This window comes from Xenopus laevis, chromosome 7S (assembly GCF_017654675.1).
Source record: "Xenopus laevis strain J_2021 chromosome 7S, Xenopus_laevis_v10.1, whole genome shotgun sequence".
Lineage (NCBI taxonomy): Eukaryota > Metazoa > Chordata > Amphibia > Anura > Pipidae > Xenopus > Xenopus laevis.
The window spans coordinates 76,741,813-76,757,952 of record NC_054384.1 but is presented as its reverse complement, the minus strand read 5'-3'; the positions used below and the strand labels follow the sequence as shown (position 1 = coordinate 76,757,952).

Sequence of the window (16,140 nt, the reverse complement as noted above, 5' to 3'; positions counted from 1 at the left end):
TGGCCATACACGCATTAATATTATCGTATGAAATAAATTTCCGTACAATTTTCTATGCGTGTATGGTGGGAGACAATCCGACCGATATCTGCAGAAGACTTGGATATCTGTCGACCTGGGAAATTTTAATTGGGCGCCTATGAAGGCACCTGAAAGTGTTGAAGGCCACTGTTTAGTGCTGAATCATCAGATACAGGTAGAATTCTATTGTTTCTACCTGTATATCAGATGCTTTACACGTGTATGTTGAAATGAACAATCTTTCTTGGAAAGATCTTTTCCAGGAAAGCTCGTAATTGTTATGTCTATGGCCACCTTTAGAGTAATAAATAGAAACATGTGATTAGTTGTGATTGATAGTTGAGTCCGGATAGTTTTCCCAATGCCTATTTGTAAGTCTAAATTTTGGACTGTGTGACTGGCCCACAATTGCCTTGGGTTTTTAAACTTTTATCTTGAGCTCCAAGATTTAGATCATGGAAGAACGTACAGTATCTGTTTCATTTGAACCCATGGATGGGATGTATTTGTATCAGAATAACATCTATGGCACCCTCCACTCACATGATAAAATACTAACCTATATCTGCAAGTTGTGCTGAACATGTAAATAAAAGGGCAGCCGAACACAGACTTTACAGACTAAATGCAAAGGAGCATTTTTTCTTTTATTTCTGACATGGTAAAAAAAATGATCTAGGGATTTCCTAATTACAACTATTGCCTTCATGTAGGAAAAAAGCTCAGTAAGACAGCGATTAAGCTTCCTACTGTAATTTCTATTCCTTACTATTAGCTTTTCTCCCCATAAAGCCTTCAGTTGTTATGTGACTTGTATGACAGCAATCAGTGCCACTGCAGATGGGGAGCATTATCTGCCGAAGCTCTGTCTGAGAAGAATTCGTAGTGGGATTGTTCCCAGGGATGGCATTTCTGAGCCACAGAGAGATGGAAAGTAAAGATAGCCCTTATCTGCCTGACTATGAAGCAGCCAGCACACAGCAGAAAGAATAGCTGCAGATCTCTGTTTTCCCTGCTATTAGCAATGTATTTTTTATATTTGGAGTAAAAAAAATACATTTGCCATTCCAATATTTACTGTGTTTGATCTTGGGTACAACATCATCTTATGTTTTGTATTTATATACCTGTTTTGTATGTATATGGATTGAGCTCTCATTAAAAATGCAGTGCTGTTTTTCTAACCAAGTTATTAATACAATTTACTAGATGCATAAGGGGTTATGCACAAACACTTGCAATGTTTGCCCTGGCCCTGTCACCATAGCAACCAGTCAGATGTTTCCTTTCTCAATTAGTATTGCACTGTGCCATTACATATTTGATTGCTATGGGTTACAGGTCCAGGGCAAACTTTACATCAATAGAAATGATTTCCCTTTTCAGTAGCCATATTAAATCTTTATTTCTTTTGCTCTCAATATGTAAAAACAGAATACTGATCACTCAATGCTTATTTCAAATGAATTTCGAAAAGCCAGCGAGTTATCGGCAACAGCCGAACTTGCTGTAAAACCCTTTAGGAAATAACTTCCTTTGATTGTCTTTGTTTTCCATAGAAGTTGCTTTTGCTTTATGCCTCAGGGAAGCAGAAAACTACAGATAAAAGTTCTGTCACTGCCCCCTGCCTGTATTGCATGTAGAACACAGACACAGTGATGCCGGAGCTCAGGTCTTTCTTGCATATCACATATTCTAACTTGTCATGCACCAACTACAGGCAAGAGTTAATTCTGTTCAAAATGACCTGTTGTGCCCCTGTCCTTCAGCTGGACAATCTACTTCGTGATTCAGACGTCAAGAGGGATTTCAAGAGCATCCGTGTGAGGGACCTTGGACCAAGCAATTCCATCAGGACCATTGTGGAAGCACATTTTGATCCAGGTCTGCAAATACTGTGGGGCTAGGAAATGTACATGGACTTGATAATAAAACCCTTGAGTGCACAGGTCCTTCTAAGAAACAACAACCTCTGCTTGCTAATTTCCATCTTTTTATTGGCAATAGTCCAGTGGCAACAAAACAATAAAGAGTGTAGGCACACTGGACACCAAACCAGGTCAGACCAAAAAGTAGAAAAAGGAAAATACTTTATTGAACAATCATTTCAAGCCTTACGCGTTTCATGTCCATCTGACACTTAATCATAAGCTCCTAGATATGTTTTCTCTATTTTTTATCATGAATACTTCAGTTAATACAAAATGTTGTGGCTAAATAGTTTTGTCTAAACTGCAGTGTAGAATTTGTAGTGAAGTAATTGTTATATACAAGCTCCCTGGAGTTATTTGTTAAAAGAGGGTTTCCATGTTGTGTCATAATCATAATATGTAAATGACTGACGCGTGCCGACCGTCTAGAGCAGTGATCCCCAACCAGTAGCTCGTGAGCAACATGTTGCTCTCCAACCCCTCGGATGTTGCTCCCAGTGGCCTCAAAGCAGCTGCTTATTTTTGAATTCCAGGCTTGGAGACAAGTTTTGGTTTCATAAAAACCAGGTGCACTGCCAAACAGAGCCTCAATTTAGGTTGACAATCCAAATAGGGGCTACCAAATGGCCAATCATAGCACTTATTTGGCACCCAAGAACATTTTTCATGCTAGCGTTGCTCCCCAACTACTTTTACTTCTGAATGTTGCTCACGGGTTCAAAAGGTTGGGGATCCCTGGTCTAGAGGGATCAGTACCACCAGGCAGGAGAAACATAGGAAAGGTGAGGAGGTGCGGTATTCTACAATATCTGTATAAAGAGTGTCAGGTGCCTTTTTGCTCTTGTTGTTTTTGATACTGGCCCATCATTCCCTGCCCTATCATTCTGTCATATCTTGGTATTCATCTGTTTACATTAAGTTAAGATTGGACATTCCAGCAGGGTAAAGCCTGACTTCTTCCCTTCTTATTCTTTCTTCTAGCTACCACAATGTCTGCCATGGATGTGCAGAGAGCATTGCTGCGACAGCTCAAGAGCTCCAAGAATAAAGCAATATCTATAAAGAAGCCCATTCAGGATAATGTCAAGTTTCTGGATTTTGGTGAGATCCCTGGTACATTCCTGCTTAATTCTTAACTATGACCCAGTCTGCCTTGTAAATGTATTTATTGTGGTTTTTTGTGTGATCTTTGTTAATTTTGCTTTTGGGAATTACATTTATCCTTGTGTTTTTAAGGCATAAGCAAATAAAGTGCCATTAATCTCACTCATTTGCAGTTTGCTGATATAGGCTGGAATAAATTCAGAATTAAAGGTCAGATTCTGGTACCTAGAGAGCGATACAAAAGCACCTTGGGAACAGGCAAATGGCCAGGCTAGCAGATTTCTTCATTGCTGCAATTCATACATAAAAACCCTTCTGTACACATTAATCCACTATTGAGCAAAACAGCAACATTTAAGCAAAAGCCCTTGTGGTGTCTATGGAGAAAGCAGCAACCCCCTATATTGATATAGAAGAAAATATACCTTTAACCCTTTGAATATAATATATGTATTGAATAGGTTGCTAATGAACCAGTAAACCTGGCTGTCAGACCGGCCTACAAAGAAATAGGTCAGCAGTTGTGATCAGATCACACTATTCCCAATGAACAATACAGAGTAATAGCCCAGTAGATAAATGTCACTAAAAGTAAACAGATAAGCATTTTAAAGAACCACAGAAGTATCGTTATGTACTTCATAGGGCTCTACTGTGTAGAAGAACATTTTATTTCTGGTCCCTATTATGTCACTTTATGTTTAGCTATGCATTGCAAAAAGTAAAAAAGAGTTTTTATAACCATCATTGTCAGCCTGAAGAGACCGCACTCCAGTTTTCTGTATAACTTAAAGAGGATCGCCATTAGAAACCTGTTTTGACTAATTAAAGAAAATGTAATTCTGAGCAACTTTCCAGTATACACTAATTTTCAAATAATTAAGTGGAAATGTAGTAGCAGATATTCTGCTACATTGCTTCATGAGTCAGAACCAGCAGAACAGTGAATATTAATAGGGCTGATACTGCTTTCAATAGCAATTTCATTTACAAATAACTTTAAAGCAATGTCAATTTATAGTTATTGTATATTGGAAACTTGCTTAGAATTACATTTACTTTAACCGTGCAAAAACCATATTTGGGCCAACTTTAAATGTGTTGTGTGTACAAACAATTGTCAACTGTCATTTACAAAAAATATAACTTGGACAGATTGATGACCCAATTCAGCTAAAGTTTAGTTGTTCCTAAACCACACTAGACATTACTTGTGCATACTAACCACAGGCTGTGCCGTGTAGTCACTGACCTGTGGCTTGCCCTGCACTGGTAAAACTGCTGTGTTTTCTTCAGAAACACTACTATTGTTTATATAAATAAGCTGCTGTGTAGCAATGGGGGCAGCCATTCAAAGGAGAAAAGGCTCAGGTTACACAGCATAAAGCAGATAAGCTCTGTAGAACATAATGGTGTTAGCTGTTATCCACTATTTAACCTGTGCCATATAGGCTTTTTTCAATTTCCGCCATTGCTACAAAGCAGCTTGTTCATATGAACTATAGTAGTGTTTCTAAAGCAAACAGCTCAGTTTTACCAGTGCAGGGCAACAGTACCTGATATTTGCATTACTTTAAAACACTTTAATTTTTTTGGTGTTACTGTTCCTTTAATGGTGTAGTTCCCTCGAGATAAAACACCCAATGGCCAAAAAGTAGGTAAAATCATCACTCTTGAAATTTGTTTGCATTAATGGATGACAATTACTTGTGAATAGCTATAATTTCTCTTTCCCATTTTATGGCGCTGACAGCCTACTAGCTGCTGTACACTAAGTTATATTGACAGTGGAGGGATTTCCACTGATGTCAAAGGGAAGTGGTCTGCTGTAGGTGGACCATTTCATAATCATTGTGCTCCATTTGCCATATCTTCAATTGCCTTCAACATCACTCACCCATTTTGTAAAGTAAATGCTTTCGATAAAGGCATCTTGTTTAAGTTACTGTTTATGTGTTGTTTTATCAGACTGGGTGCCTCTTATGGTTACAACAACAACTATAACAGCAGCAACCACTGGTATGGTAGCTACGACGGCAACTGCCACTACCACAACACCTGTAGTCAGTACCGCAAGAACCGTGGCAACAACTCCACCACCCAGAAGAATAGTTGCAGTCAAGACCACCCTAGAGCCAGTTGTTCAGCAAACTACTCCAAGAATGACAACAAGGCGACCAGTGACTACAAAAAGACCAATGACCACTATTCCTGCCACCACCAGGAGAAAACCACCACGTATTCCAACCAAGAAGCCTCCACGGCCATGCGAATCACACCCTTGTCTACATGGAGGTACCTGTGAGGACAATGGGAAAGATTTCACATGTAGCTGCCCAGCTGGCAGAGGAGGAGCTGTGTGCGAGAAAAGTAAGTACTAAGCTATCAAGTTTTCTTCTATTCAGTGTCCAAACACTAAACACTAAGGGGGTTATTTGCTAAACATCTGCTCTGACTTTTTGGTGCAAAACTCAAATCTTTCTGGATTTATTAAAGTCCGATGCAGCTAAAAGTCTAACTCCGAAAATCTGCCATCTTAGACCTGCCGAGGTTGTATGTAAGTCAATGGGAGAGGTCCCTATCCTATTTGGAAGTTTCTGTGGTCTGCGTTGGAATTAAGCTGAAAATCTGACTATTTTGGGCTTTTCGGGCAAAAATCCCAAAAATTTGAGCTTCTCTGGGTTTTTGCTCAATTTTGAGTTTTCCCCCGATCTGATTAAATCGTACTTTTTTTTAATAATAAATAAGGTCGAATTGTGGATTCTAGTTTGGTCTGACTTTTTTTTATTTAAATAATCAGAAAAGTTTGGATTTTAGTAAATAACCCTCTAACTGAGTATGAGTGTTGAGTATGAGAATTTGGTTTGTATGTTGGGTCATCTACTAACCCTAAAATACATGGACCTGCAGTCAGTTCCGTGCAGTTTGGCCCCCCAATTAGCAGTGTCGGACTGGGATACCTGTGGCCCACCACAGAACCTCATCTGAAGGGTTCCCTGACACCCCTCTGTTGCTAATGATCATGCAACTTTATGAATGAGATCAATTGGTGGCACCTGCAGCTGGGCAGGAGGATGGATTTCCAGGAGGGACAGTCCAACCCTGCATATTTCGGGTTATATTACTTTATTACTCACATATCCATGACTTTGTTTGGCTAACTTTCAGCTTTTGGAATTTTAATTGTGTTTCTGTGTGGTGACTTTTTTATGCATTTGTTTGCACATGATTGGCACATGAATTTTCCCGATAGTTACCTAAGTCAGGCTTTGATGCATGTGCCTCAATAGAAGTTGATACAAATGAGCATTAGCCTAACTATGATTGACAGAACTAAATATGTATGCACAAAGCATGCAAATAACCAGTTTGTGGGTACGTGCACATCTAAGCCGCAGACCACAATTGTTTAAGTATTGTATTGTATAAATCCATAAAGAAGCGGACAATCATGGGAATTAATCATGGAATGCAGGCTTTATTAGAATGCATGAGACATAATCTACGTACAGCAAGCAGCCTCCCTAAAGACATTTGCCTGCTGAGATGTCATAGTGTTTGTTTGCACTGCTTGGATTTGAAGATCAGCGCCAAAATCTGATCTCCATGGCAACCATATCATGATAAGCATAGGACATGTTCTAAATAACCAAAAGGTCCCTTCATCCACTTGGAATTTTTTATTAAAGGGATACTGTCATGGGAAATATTTTTTTTTTTCAAACTGCATCAGTTAATAGTGCTGCTACTGCAAACTTTTGAATTGAAATCCCTTTCTCAAAAGAGCAAACAGATTTTTTTTATATTTAATTTTTAAATCTGACATGGGGCTAGACATATTGCCAGTTTCCCAGCTGCCCCCAGTCATGTGACTTGTGCTCTGATAAACTTCAGTCACTCTTTACTGCTGTACTGCAAGTTGGAGTGATATTACCCCCTCCCTTTCCCCCAGCAGCCAAACAACAGAACAATGGGAAGGTAACCAGATAGCAGATCCCTAACACAAGATGACAGCTGCCTGGTAGATCTAAGAACAGCACTCAATAGTAAAATCCAGGTCCCACACATTCACATTCAGTTATATTGAGTAGTAGAAACAAGAGCCTGCCAGAAAGCAGTTCCATCCTAAAGTTCTGGCTCTTTCTGAAAGCACATGACCAGGCAAAATGACCTGATAGCTGCCTACACACCAATATAACAACTAAAAAAACACTTGCTGGTTCAGGAATGAAATTTTATAATGTAGAGTGAATTATTTGCAGTGTAAACAGTGTAATTTAGAAATAAAAACGACATCACAAAAATCATGACATAATCCCTTTAAGAAACCTGTTTCAGTTGTGTTATAAATACATTTAGTGAAGCAAACAATGAAAATAATGGAATAACAATGATAAAAACAGCATGCATCAATGTAAGGCTAAACTCTAAGGGACACTAGTTCTGCTTTACAGACTGACACATTCAATTAATAGGCAATATCTCGTTTTATGAAAACATTTACCTTATAACATTGATACTATTTGTCCTTTGTTCAATATTACTCCATGACATCAGTATTGTACCTGCAGATCAAACCAAAGCCTGCCATGTTTGCAACTCTGTGGGAAATGTTGGCTGTAGGCTGAAATGAGTGCTCTATACACTTATAGTCTAAGACGTTTTATCAGTAATAATCGTTAAACAATGCATCATTCACAAATTGCAAACCCATTCTTTTAATTAGCTTGAAGGAAGTTATAGTATAGGAATATATTTCTAGCATGCATTACATGCCCTTTAAATATGAGGTTTCTGTACTGTCTTCAGAACCAGCAACATAGCATGGTGTAAAAGTGGTGATGTCTGGTCCATTCCAATAGTATATTTTTATAAACTTTTATAAATATTCCCCATAGTCTTCTACCTTGCCCCTTACTATAGTATTCTTTCTCTGTCCTTTTCTTGCAGGTATTAAATATTTTATTCCTGGTTTTGGGGGCAAGTCATACCTGGCATTCAAGATGATGAAGGCATATCATACAGTGCGCATTGCCATGGAGTTCAGATCCTCTGAGCAGAACGGACTTCTCCTATATAATGGTCAGTCACTCGGAAAGGACTTCATCTCTCTTGCAGTTATTAATGGCTTTGTAGAACTCAGGTATGTATAGCATCTCAACTTTTTATTCCACTGATAATATATATTAGTTTTTCCATTAAACATGAATAAGAGGTTACATTTCCTTTGGTCTTTTGTAACCTGTTGTTTGATTTTGAGATTACTTTGTTCCTTTCATATAAAAGCCTTATAGTCGTCTTTCTTGTAAAGGAGAAGGAAAGTGGTTTAGCACTTGGGGGTGCAAAATGTTAGGAACACCCAAGTCAATGTATTTAATTACCTAAAACCCCGGGCGGAGCTGCGATCAGCAAAAAACTGCACTGGCCCGGGGTTATTTCAGTGAGCACCAGGGATTGCATCTCTTCCGGCTTCCGGCGCATGGTCATTAGAGTGAAAAGCCGAACTTTAAATAAAAAGTCGGCTTTTTAATTCTACTGCGGATGCCTTTGCCCCGGGAAATTTGAAGAAAGGAGAAGCCGGAAGAGGAGCGCTCACTGGAATAACCCCGGGCTGGTGCAGATTTCTGGTGATAGGAGCATTGTCCCGGGGTTTCAGGTAAGTAAACACATTCACATGGGGGTGCCTTACATTTAGCACCCCCAAGTGCTAAACAACTTGCCTTTTCCTTTAAGTTTAGAGCCAATTAAACCTGTCACACATCCCTTACACGCTTACAAACCAACATATATAATAGAAAATATTAAACTTTTCCACATTTTTGCAGGTTTAATACTGGATCTGGAACTGGAAAAATAACCAGTAAAGTGCCCATTGAACCCGGCAAGTGGCATCAATTAGTAGTGACCCGTAACAGGCGCAGTGGCATGTTGTCTGTAGATGGTGAATCTCATGTCAATGGCGAAAGCCCGACTGGAACTGATGGCCTCAACCTAGACACGGATCTCTTTATAGGAGGAGCTCCTGAGGATCAGATGTCTGTGTAAGTATCAGCGGGTAATTAAAAAAAATATTAATAAGCATGCACCTTACCAGCTGTTTAAACTAGAGTTACTGATTTGAATTACTCACACTTGGCTATAGGCATTTATCAAGGGTCGAATTTCGAATTCATGTAAGTTTTTTAAACTCCCATAAACTCGAAATTCGACCAATCGAAATTTATCAATACAATCGAATTTTCTCTGCTCGGACGAAATGAATCAACCCGAAACCTCGAATCTAATTAGATCAGATTAGAAAAACTCGACTTGAATTAAAAAAACTTAATTCAAATCTTTTTTTGTACGAAAAAAACTAGAATGTCAAGAAGGCTGCAAACATCACCAAATTGATGGACCTCTCCCATTGAGTTATACAGTAATCTGACAGGTTGTAGGCGGCGAATAGTTCTTAAAGGGCCAGAGTATGATAAATCTGAAAATTCAATTTGAATTAAAACTAAAATCGAGTTTGGATAATTCAGAATTCGAATTTGAGGGAAAAAAAATTTGAACTTTTTGATTTGAATTTTCACTTCGACCCTTAATAAATCTGCCCCTTAGCAATGATAACGTTCTCCAAAACAGAATTTGGGGCCTCCTCTATCATTTGAAGCAGCGCTCCTTCTGAGCTTCTGCAGGGGTTTTTGAACACTTGAAAAGCATTACTCAGAAATTAACAAATATGCAAAACCTTTATGGAATATATTTTTAAAACTGTTTAAACTGCAGTGTAAAAAAACCAATTCTCTGTGTTGTTTTTATGCAGAGCCTTGTAACAGCTAGAAATGCCTAAGGTATATATGTTTATACAAAGCAGAGTTTTCTCCCATACTTTTACTTTATTTGCTTGAATTTGTACAGGAAAAATCCCGACCAAGTGTATACCTCAAAAGGAGTATACGCCACAGTAATCCGTTTTTCTTTGGATCCTTTGCACAGGGTATCAGAAAGGACCTCTGTGTCTGTTGGTCTTAAAGGCTGCATCCGTCAACTAGATGTGAACAACCAACTATACAACCTACAAGAAGGTGGAGCTGATGTCTTATATGGAAGTGGGGTGGGAGAGTGTGGTAACAACCCCTGCCAACCTAACCCATGTCACAATGGTGCTGTATGCCAAGTGAAGGAGGCAGAAATGTTCCACTGCCAGTGTTTCAGTGGTTATACAGGTTAGTTCTACCTCACTAATGCACAGAAGCAAGTGTCACATGAGCAGGATAGAAAATGTTTTTGGAAAATAGAAAAATGCTGTTATCGACTTCCTAGTGCTGTGTGAACCTGAAAAATGTGATTGTCATTTAAGAAAAGAGGGATAAGAAATGTAAACCTGTTCCTTATTAAGAGTGTGTTGTTGCAGGATGTTATCCTTTATCACTTATCATTGCAGGGCCCACCTGTGCAGATGAGCGCAACCCATGTGACCCGAACCCCTGCCATGCTTCTGCTACCTGTCTAGTTTTACCTGAGGGTGGTGCCAAATGTGAATGCCCAATGGGCAGAGAGGGAGAGTTCTGTGAGAAAGGTAAGAAAATACCTGTTTGTGGTCATACTGTAAGGTTTTTTTTGTGTGGCAGATAGATAAACTTTCCTGGATTGTTCAGGATGTGTCCAACACAATTTTCCTGTTGTGGCAGTCACACTGGATTCTAGCAATGACTACTGTACAGATGTTTTTCATTACATAGGGACAGTTAGGAAATGTTCTGGGTCTGATGTCCTTGGCTAACCTTAGGGCTTAAACCATCCATTTTAAGGCTAATCGGTAGGCCTCTCATTGGTCAGCACTGTTGTTTTATACAAATAATTAAGCCTCAACTTGCTGTGATTGAATTAAAAATGTGTGGTTCAGTAATGACCTTTAATTTTTCCCCCTTCCCTTTTAGCGATGTTACTGCATGTAAATCTCAGTCAGCATGCAGCTGGGTAGAGGCAACATTTAGATATACTTCTGTAATCAACCAGTGAACTTATTGTTTATTATGTTTCTAATGTAATTGTAGTGCAGTCAATACAGTTTGTATATACTTATAATGTGCAGGTAAAACTACCTCTAGATACGATACACCTAAAGACCATTAATGGTGATTGATGTTGCTTTGTTCTCCATTTTTTCTCAGTTAGCAACCAGGATCTGAATTTGCCTTTCTTACCTCAGTTTAATGGATACTCTTACTTGGAACTGAAGGGACTGCAGGCATTTGCCACTGACCTACAGTAAGTGCATCTGAGGAAAGCTGAGGAGAGCAAAGAGTGTGGGACAATGATTGCAGATGGCACCAACAGCCACAGAGACCTTCAACTTATATATTACTACATAAAGTATATAGTATAGCTGTAATACAACTGATCCCAGAGCATGGTTGGTTGCAGTACATTAGTCAGACCCAATAAGTTATCTTATTCTCACTTTCTTAGGTAGAGTTAAAGTATGCAGATCTTATTGTAATATAATAAGTATGAGTAAAATATGAGATCATACAATCTGCATCCATAATAATTTAACAGTGGGTACAAAAAGCCCAGTAATGGAGGTATATGAGCCTAAGTAAATGTGCAAATTTAATTCCATTCTTCAAAGTATGCTCACTGCATTGTTTGTGCTTTTACAGGGACAAGCTTGCCATGGAAGTAGTGTTCCTAGCCAGCAGCCCCAATGGTCTCATCTTCTATAATGGGCAGAAAACTGATGGAAAGGGAGATTTTGTGTCATTGTCCCTTCACGATGGCAATCTAGAATACCGTTATGATCTCGGAAAGGGAGCTGCTGTGATCAAGTACGTAACAGAAATCTCTCTCTATGCTTCTCTCTTGATGTTTAGATTCTTGGCAGACTTGTGATCTCTACCCTATGGTTCTTCAGCTGTTACTGAACTAAAGCTCTATCCTATGACCGCTGGAGAGCCTGCTACCAGTTTGGGCCTTACGGTGCATGCATATAGAGTTGAAATTCACAACTGTGAGAGATTAACGGGGGAATGTAATAAAAATCGCTAACGGAAAAACTATTCGCAATGCGAAAAGTTATGCCTTTGCGCAAACAAATTTTGCTTTGTGCGAATTTAATATAGCTTTAGCGAGCCCGGAAACTGTTTAGCGACCACTTCCGACAGTGAAAGACCGTTTGCGAATTTTATAGTTTGCACCAATGCGCAGTCAATGTAATAAAACTTCTTATTTAAAAAGTCGTTATGTTTGCTCCAAAAGATTACGACACCTTCAAACACTTCTTATGAGTGCGCAATTAAAATTCGCAATGCGCAATTAAAATTCGCAATGCAATAACAGTTTAAGGAACAGTATTACATTGCGTGATGTGGATTTTTAGTCCTATTGGTGCGAATTGTTTTGCTCTTTGCGACTTTTATTACATTCCCCTATAAGGGTTTTAAGAGTGTAAACACCAAAACTGTTTTTAGCTGCTGCACATAGGTATCAAAATTAATATAATATATTATTATTTATTAGGCCAAGAACTTGTCAATAACTAAGGCAATAATAATTGGCATAGTATGTCTAAAATAAGTTCCCTGCACCAAATAATCTTCCAGTCTGCTCAACAGGCAAAAAGTCCTTTAATATACAGTAGGTATTCAGTAATGCTGAGTGACATGGGAGTGACATTCTGACAGCCTTTCGTTCCTTTTTGCATCATTTTCTAAAGAAACTCAGTCAAAAAGTATGAGTAGGCATTGCATGAAAAGATATTTTTGTACTCTGTGTTATTGAAATGACATGGTACCAACAGGTGGGAGAAATTGTTAGGACATTGTTAGGGGTTTGCTATATCATATTGCAAGAGACCTAAAGCAAAACTGTGGTAATATAGGCAATGCTCGGCAATATCTTCCACGCTCATTAAGCACAACAGATTTTCATGCTGCCTAAGGGCTCTTACTGACGAGCGTTTTTACCTGCGCTCCCCTGCATTCCGTTTTTCTGCGTTCAGCCGCAGGGGATCGCAGGAATAGACGCATTACATTTTTTCCAATGGGGCTGTACTCACACAGGCACGTGTAGGCGCCGAACGCAGGTTGAGACTGCATTTTTCCTGCGTTCGGCGCCTACACGTGCCTGTGTGAGTACAGCCCCATTGGAAAAAATGTAATGCGTCTATTCCTGCGCTCCCCTGCGCCTGAACGCAGAAAAATGGAACGCAGGGGAGCGCAGGTAAAGATGCTCGTCAGTAAGAGCCCTAACACAAGAAGGATAGTATTAGTATGTGCTTGACATTGATCAAGTTATTGACTTCACTTGTTGAAATCAGCTGCTTTATTCAGTCAACTTATTTTATAGAATGTAGAGGCATCTGCTAATGCAGATTTTCAATTAAGTTAAGCGGTCAGTCATTGTGACCCAATCATAATAGGCAAACAGGTTTTTAATAGATCCAAATTATCTTAAAGAAGTGTTACCTTACCTGACCCAAAATATGCTTTTTATATGTGTGGGGAAAACCATCAATAACATTGTTCCTTTTCCATGTGCCAGGAGCAAAGAAAAGATTCCCCTGAACACATGGGTCAGCGTCTCCATTGAGCGAAGCGGCAGGAAGGGATTGATGCGGATCAATAACATGGAACAAGTCACTGGGGAATCACCGGTAAGACCTGGGAATTTTTATAGACTGATGCTGCCTTCTTGGTCTCTTTACAACCCTGAGCGGATACTGCCTATAAATGGATAAGCCCTATTTTAGCTGTTTATTATTTCACTGTCTGTTTTTAACAAGAACCCAATTAATTAGCATTGATATGCTGTTTTTGTAAACCATGTAAGGTTAGCTGTCATTTTTTAACAAGTACAGCCGTTTAATATTTCTTCTCCAAAGCCTGCAACTAATAAACACATTGCTGACTGATAGCAGCTAAGCGGTGAGTACTGTCAATGGCAGCACATTTAGAGAAAAGAAGAAAAAAGTTTGCTAAAGGGCATCTATGATTCACATCTAATTCTGCTTCTGTGAGAGTGCACTGTGACTCCCTTGTGTGCCCCAAATAGTCTCAGTAGCTGGGAGTCTCTGACACCAATAAAACTTGGACCTGCAATGTTAGACTTCTGTCTTTGGAGGAATATATTCCTAACACCTCTTAAAGACACCACTGGATGTTAAAAATGAGTAGTGCATCAAACTCCTAATTGCATTACCTGCTTTATAAAAGAAAATGAACATAGCTGCTTTTTGGCAACAGAGTCTACATTTTGCCTTCAAACAGCACATGTATTTACAATGATAACACAAAACTATTTTTAAATGATATCTTCCCTTTAATATTGTTTATTAGATTTATAATATATGGCACTCAAGTTGTTAAACCGAAACACCCAGCACCCGTCTGGATGACTTTAGATACTAGATTGTTATCGTTTAGAAGCAGAGGCCTTAAAATTATCACATTTTTAATATAGTCAATTTCCGGTATTAAATGCATCTGGGCCTGGTATGAGCGATGCAGTTGTGTGGGGGTTCTCCTAAAGCTTTTTAATTGACTGGTGCCTTTTAAAGGTAACTGAAAAGTTTGATATCTGGATGGATGATGTCAGACACCCTGCATGCCAACGCTTTTGCAATTCACTGATGGCTTCTTTTCTCCTTCCTTCCCTCTCCCTCCCATCTCTCTGCCTTTTTCTATATCTGCATTCTCTGGATATCAGAAATCCCGTAAGGTAACAATATGCACATCTGTTTCATGATGTATTCCATATGCATCGTCCATTCTCACCATTAAGTCATCACTATTAGATTATATTTTGAAGTAGAATTTCTTCCAAAATTAACTTTTAGTATATTACAGAATAACGCTTAATTATTTGCCTCTGTCTGGTTGCTGACAATGACCTCTGCAACCAGAAAGCAAGCAAATTAACTGTTGTGATTATAGCGTTTTACTATTGTTCTACTATTGTTCTACTCTCCCTCTGCTCTTCATTTATCTACCAATACCACTGTCTGGTTTCTAGGGTAATTGGAACCCTAGAAACCGCATCACACTTACAATTCCAAACTGGAGCCATGTAGAAAATGGAAGGAAAAAAAATTGTAATGACCAGTATCAAATACTAAGAGGGTTATTTATTAAAGTCCAAATGGCAAAAACTCAAAAAAAAAATTTTAACTATAAAATGCAGATTTTTAGTGGAAAAAAACTCTACCCCGAGGAAGGAAAAAGTCAAAATCCGAAAATCCGACATCTCAGACCTGCTAAGGTTGTACATTAGATGGGAGAGGTCCCTAACTTATTTGAAACTTTCTAAAGTCTGCGCTGGAATTAGCCCAAACATCAAACTATTTTTGAGTTTTGGGACAAAAATTCGGGCTTTTCAGGAGAAAGCCAGAAAAAAATTGTAAGATTCATGAAAGTGGTTCGATTTTTCTCTCAATTTTATCGACTTTGTCGCCAATCCGATTTAATTGTGCTTTTCTAAATAATAAATAAGGTCACATTGCGAATTCTAGTTTGGTCTGAGTTTTTTATTTAAAAAAAATCTGAAAAAATCTGATTTTGATAAATAATCCCCTTAATGTCTACATATTAAAAGTTAATTTTGTTGTAAATCTCTACTTCAATTATACATGTTCCTCCTAATTAATTTTTTCATCATATTGAGATTTAACATTTTTCCAGTGAATTATTATAGTTTTCAGCCATCCATCTGTGTAACAAGCATCAAGTAGTAATTAACTTCATTTTTTTTTAGTCGATAGGAAGGGAAATTTATGTATTGCTTAATGAACATGGGTTATTTGGGGAAACTCTCACGAAAAACAAATACAAATCTATATTTTTTATATTGTGTGATCCCACCGTGTCTTCACATCTTGCCCATTATAGAAAATCATTAGTTGCTCTGAATCTGATACCACCAGCTTGCCTATACAAAGTTATGCTGGAGGAGCAAGATGGAGAGTCATTAAAGCAGTCATTGTGATTTTGATAAAAACGCATTGTTCTGGATCAAGGCAGAAACATGTCAATGAAGCTTCTTGAGATCCTTGATTAAGGACAAAAATATCATTTAGAAGGCACAGCAGGGTGATGAATAT

General features: G+C 38.5%; 1 protein-coding gene across 5 annotated transcripts in view; it reads left to right on the top strand.

Moving 5' to 3' along the window:
- Positions 1 to 16,140, top strand: part of LOC108697619 (agrin) — a 271,432-nt gene that overhangs the window by 235,019 nt on the left and 20,273 nt on the right. For 3 of the 5 annotated variants that reach the window (XM_041571406.1, XM_018227826.2, XM_041571409.1), the window contains 11 exons: positions 1,791 to 1,905; positions 2,934 to 3,065; positions 5,025 to 5,426; positions 8,007 to 8,199; positions 8,882 to 9,097; positions 10,038 to 10,267; positions 10,486 to 10,620; positions 11,216 to 11,312; positions 11,708 to 11,872; positions 13,587 to 13,698; positions 14,751 to 14,762. In XM_041571406.1, the coding sequence (XP_041427340.1) occupies positions 1,791 to 1,905; positions 2,934 to 3,065; positions 5,025 to 5,426; positions 8,007 to 8,199; positions 8,882 to 9,097; positions 10,038 to 10,267; positions 10,486 to 10,620; positions 11,216 to 11,312; positions 11,708 to 11,872; positions 13,587 to 13,698; positions 14,751 to 14,762 (1,809 nt within the window). The remainder of the gene's footprint in view (positions 1 to 1,790; positions 1,906 to 2,933; positions 3,066 to 5,024; positions 5,427 to 8,006; positions 8,200 to 8,881; positions 9,098 to 10,037; positions 10,268 to 10,485; positions 10,621 to 11,215; positions 11,313 to 11,707; positions 11,873 to 13,586; positions 13,699 to 14,750; positions 14,763 to 16,140) is intronic. The other 2 variants (XM_041571407.1, XM_041571408.1) reach the window with 2 other exon arrangements.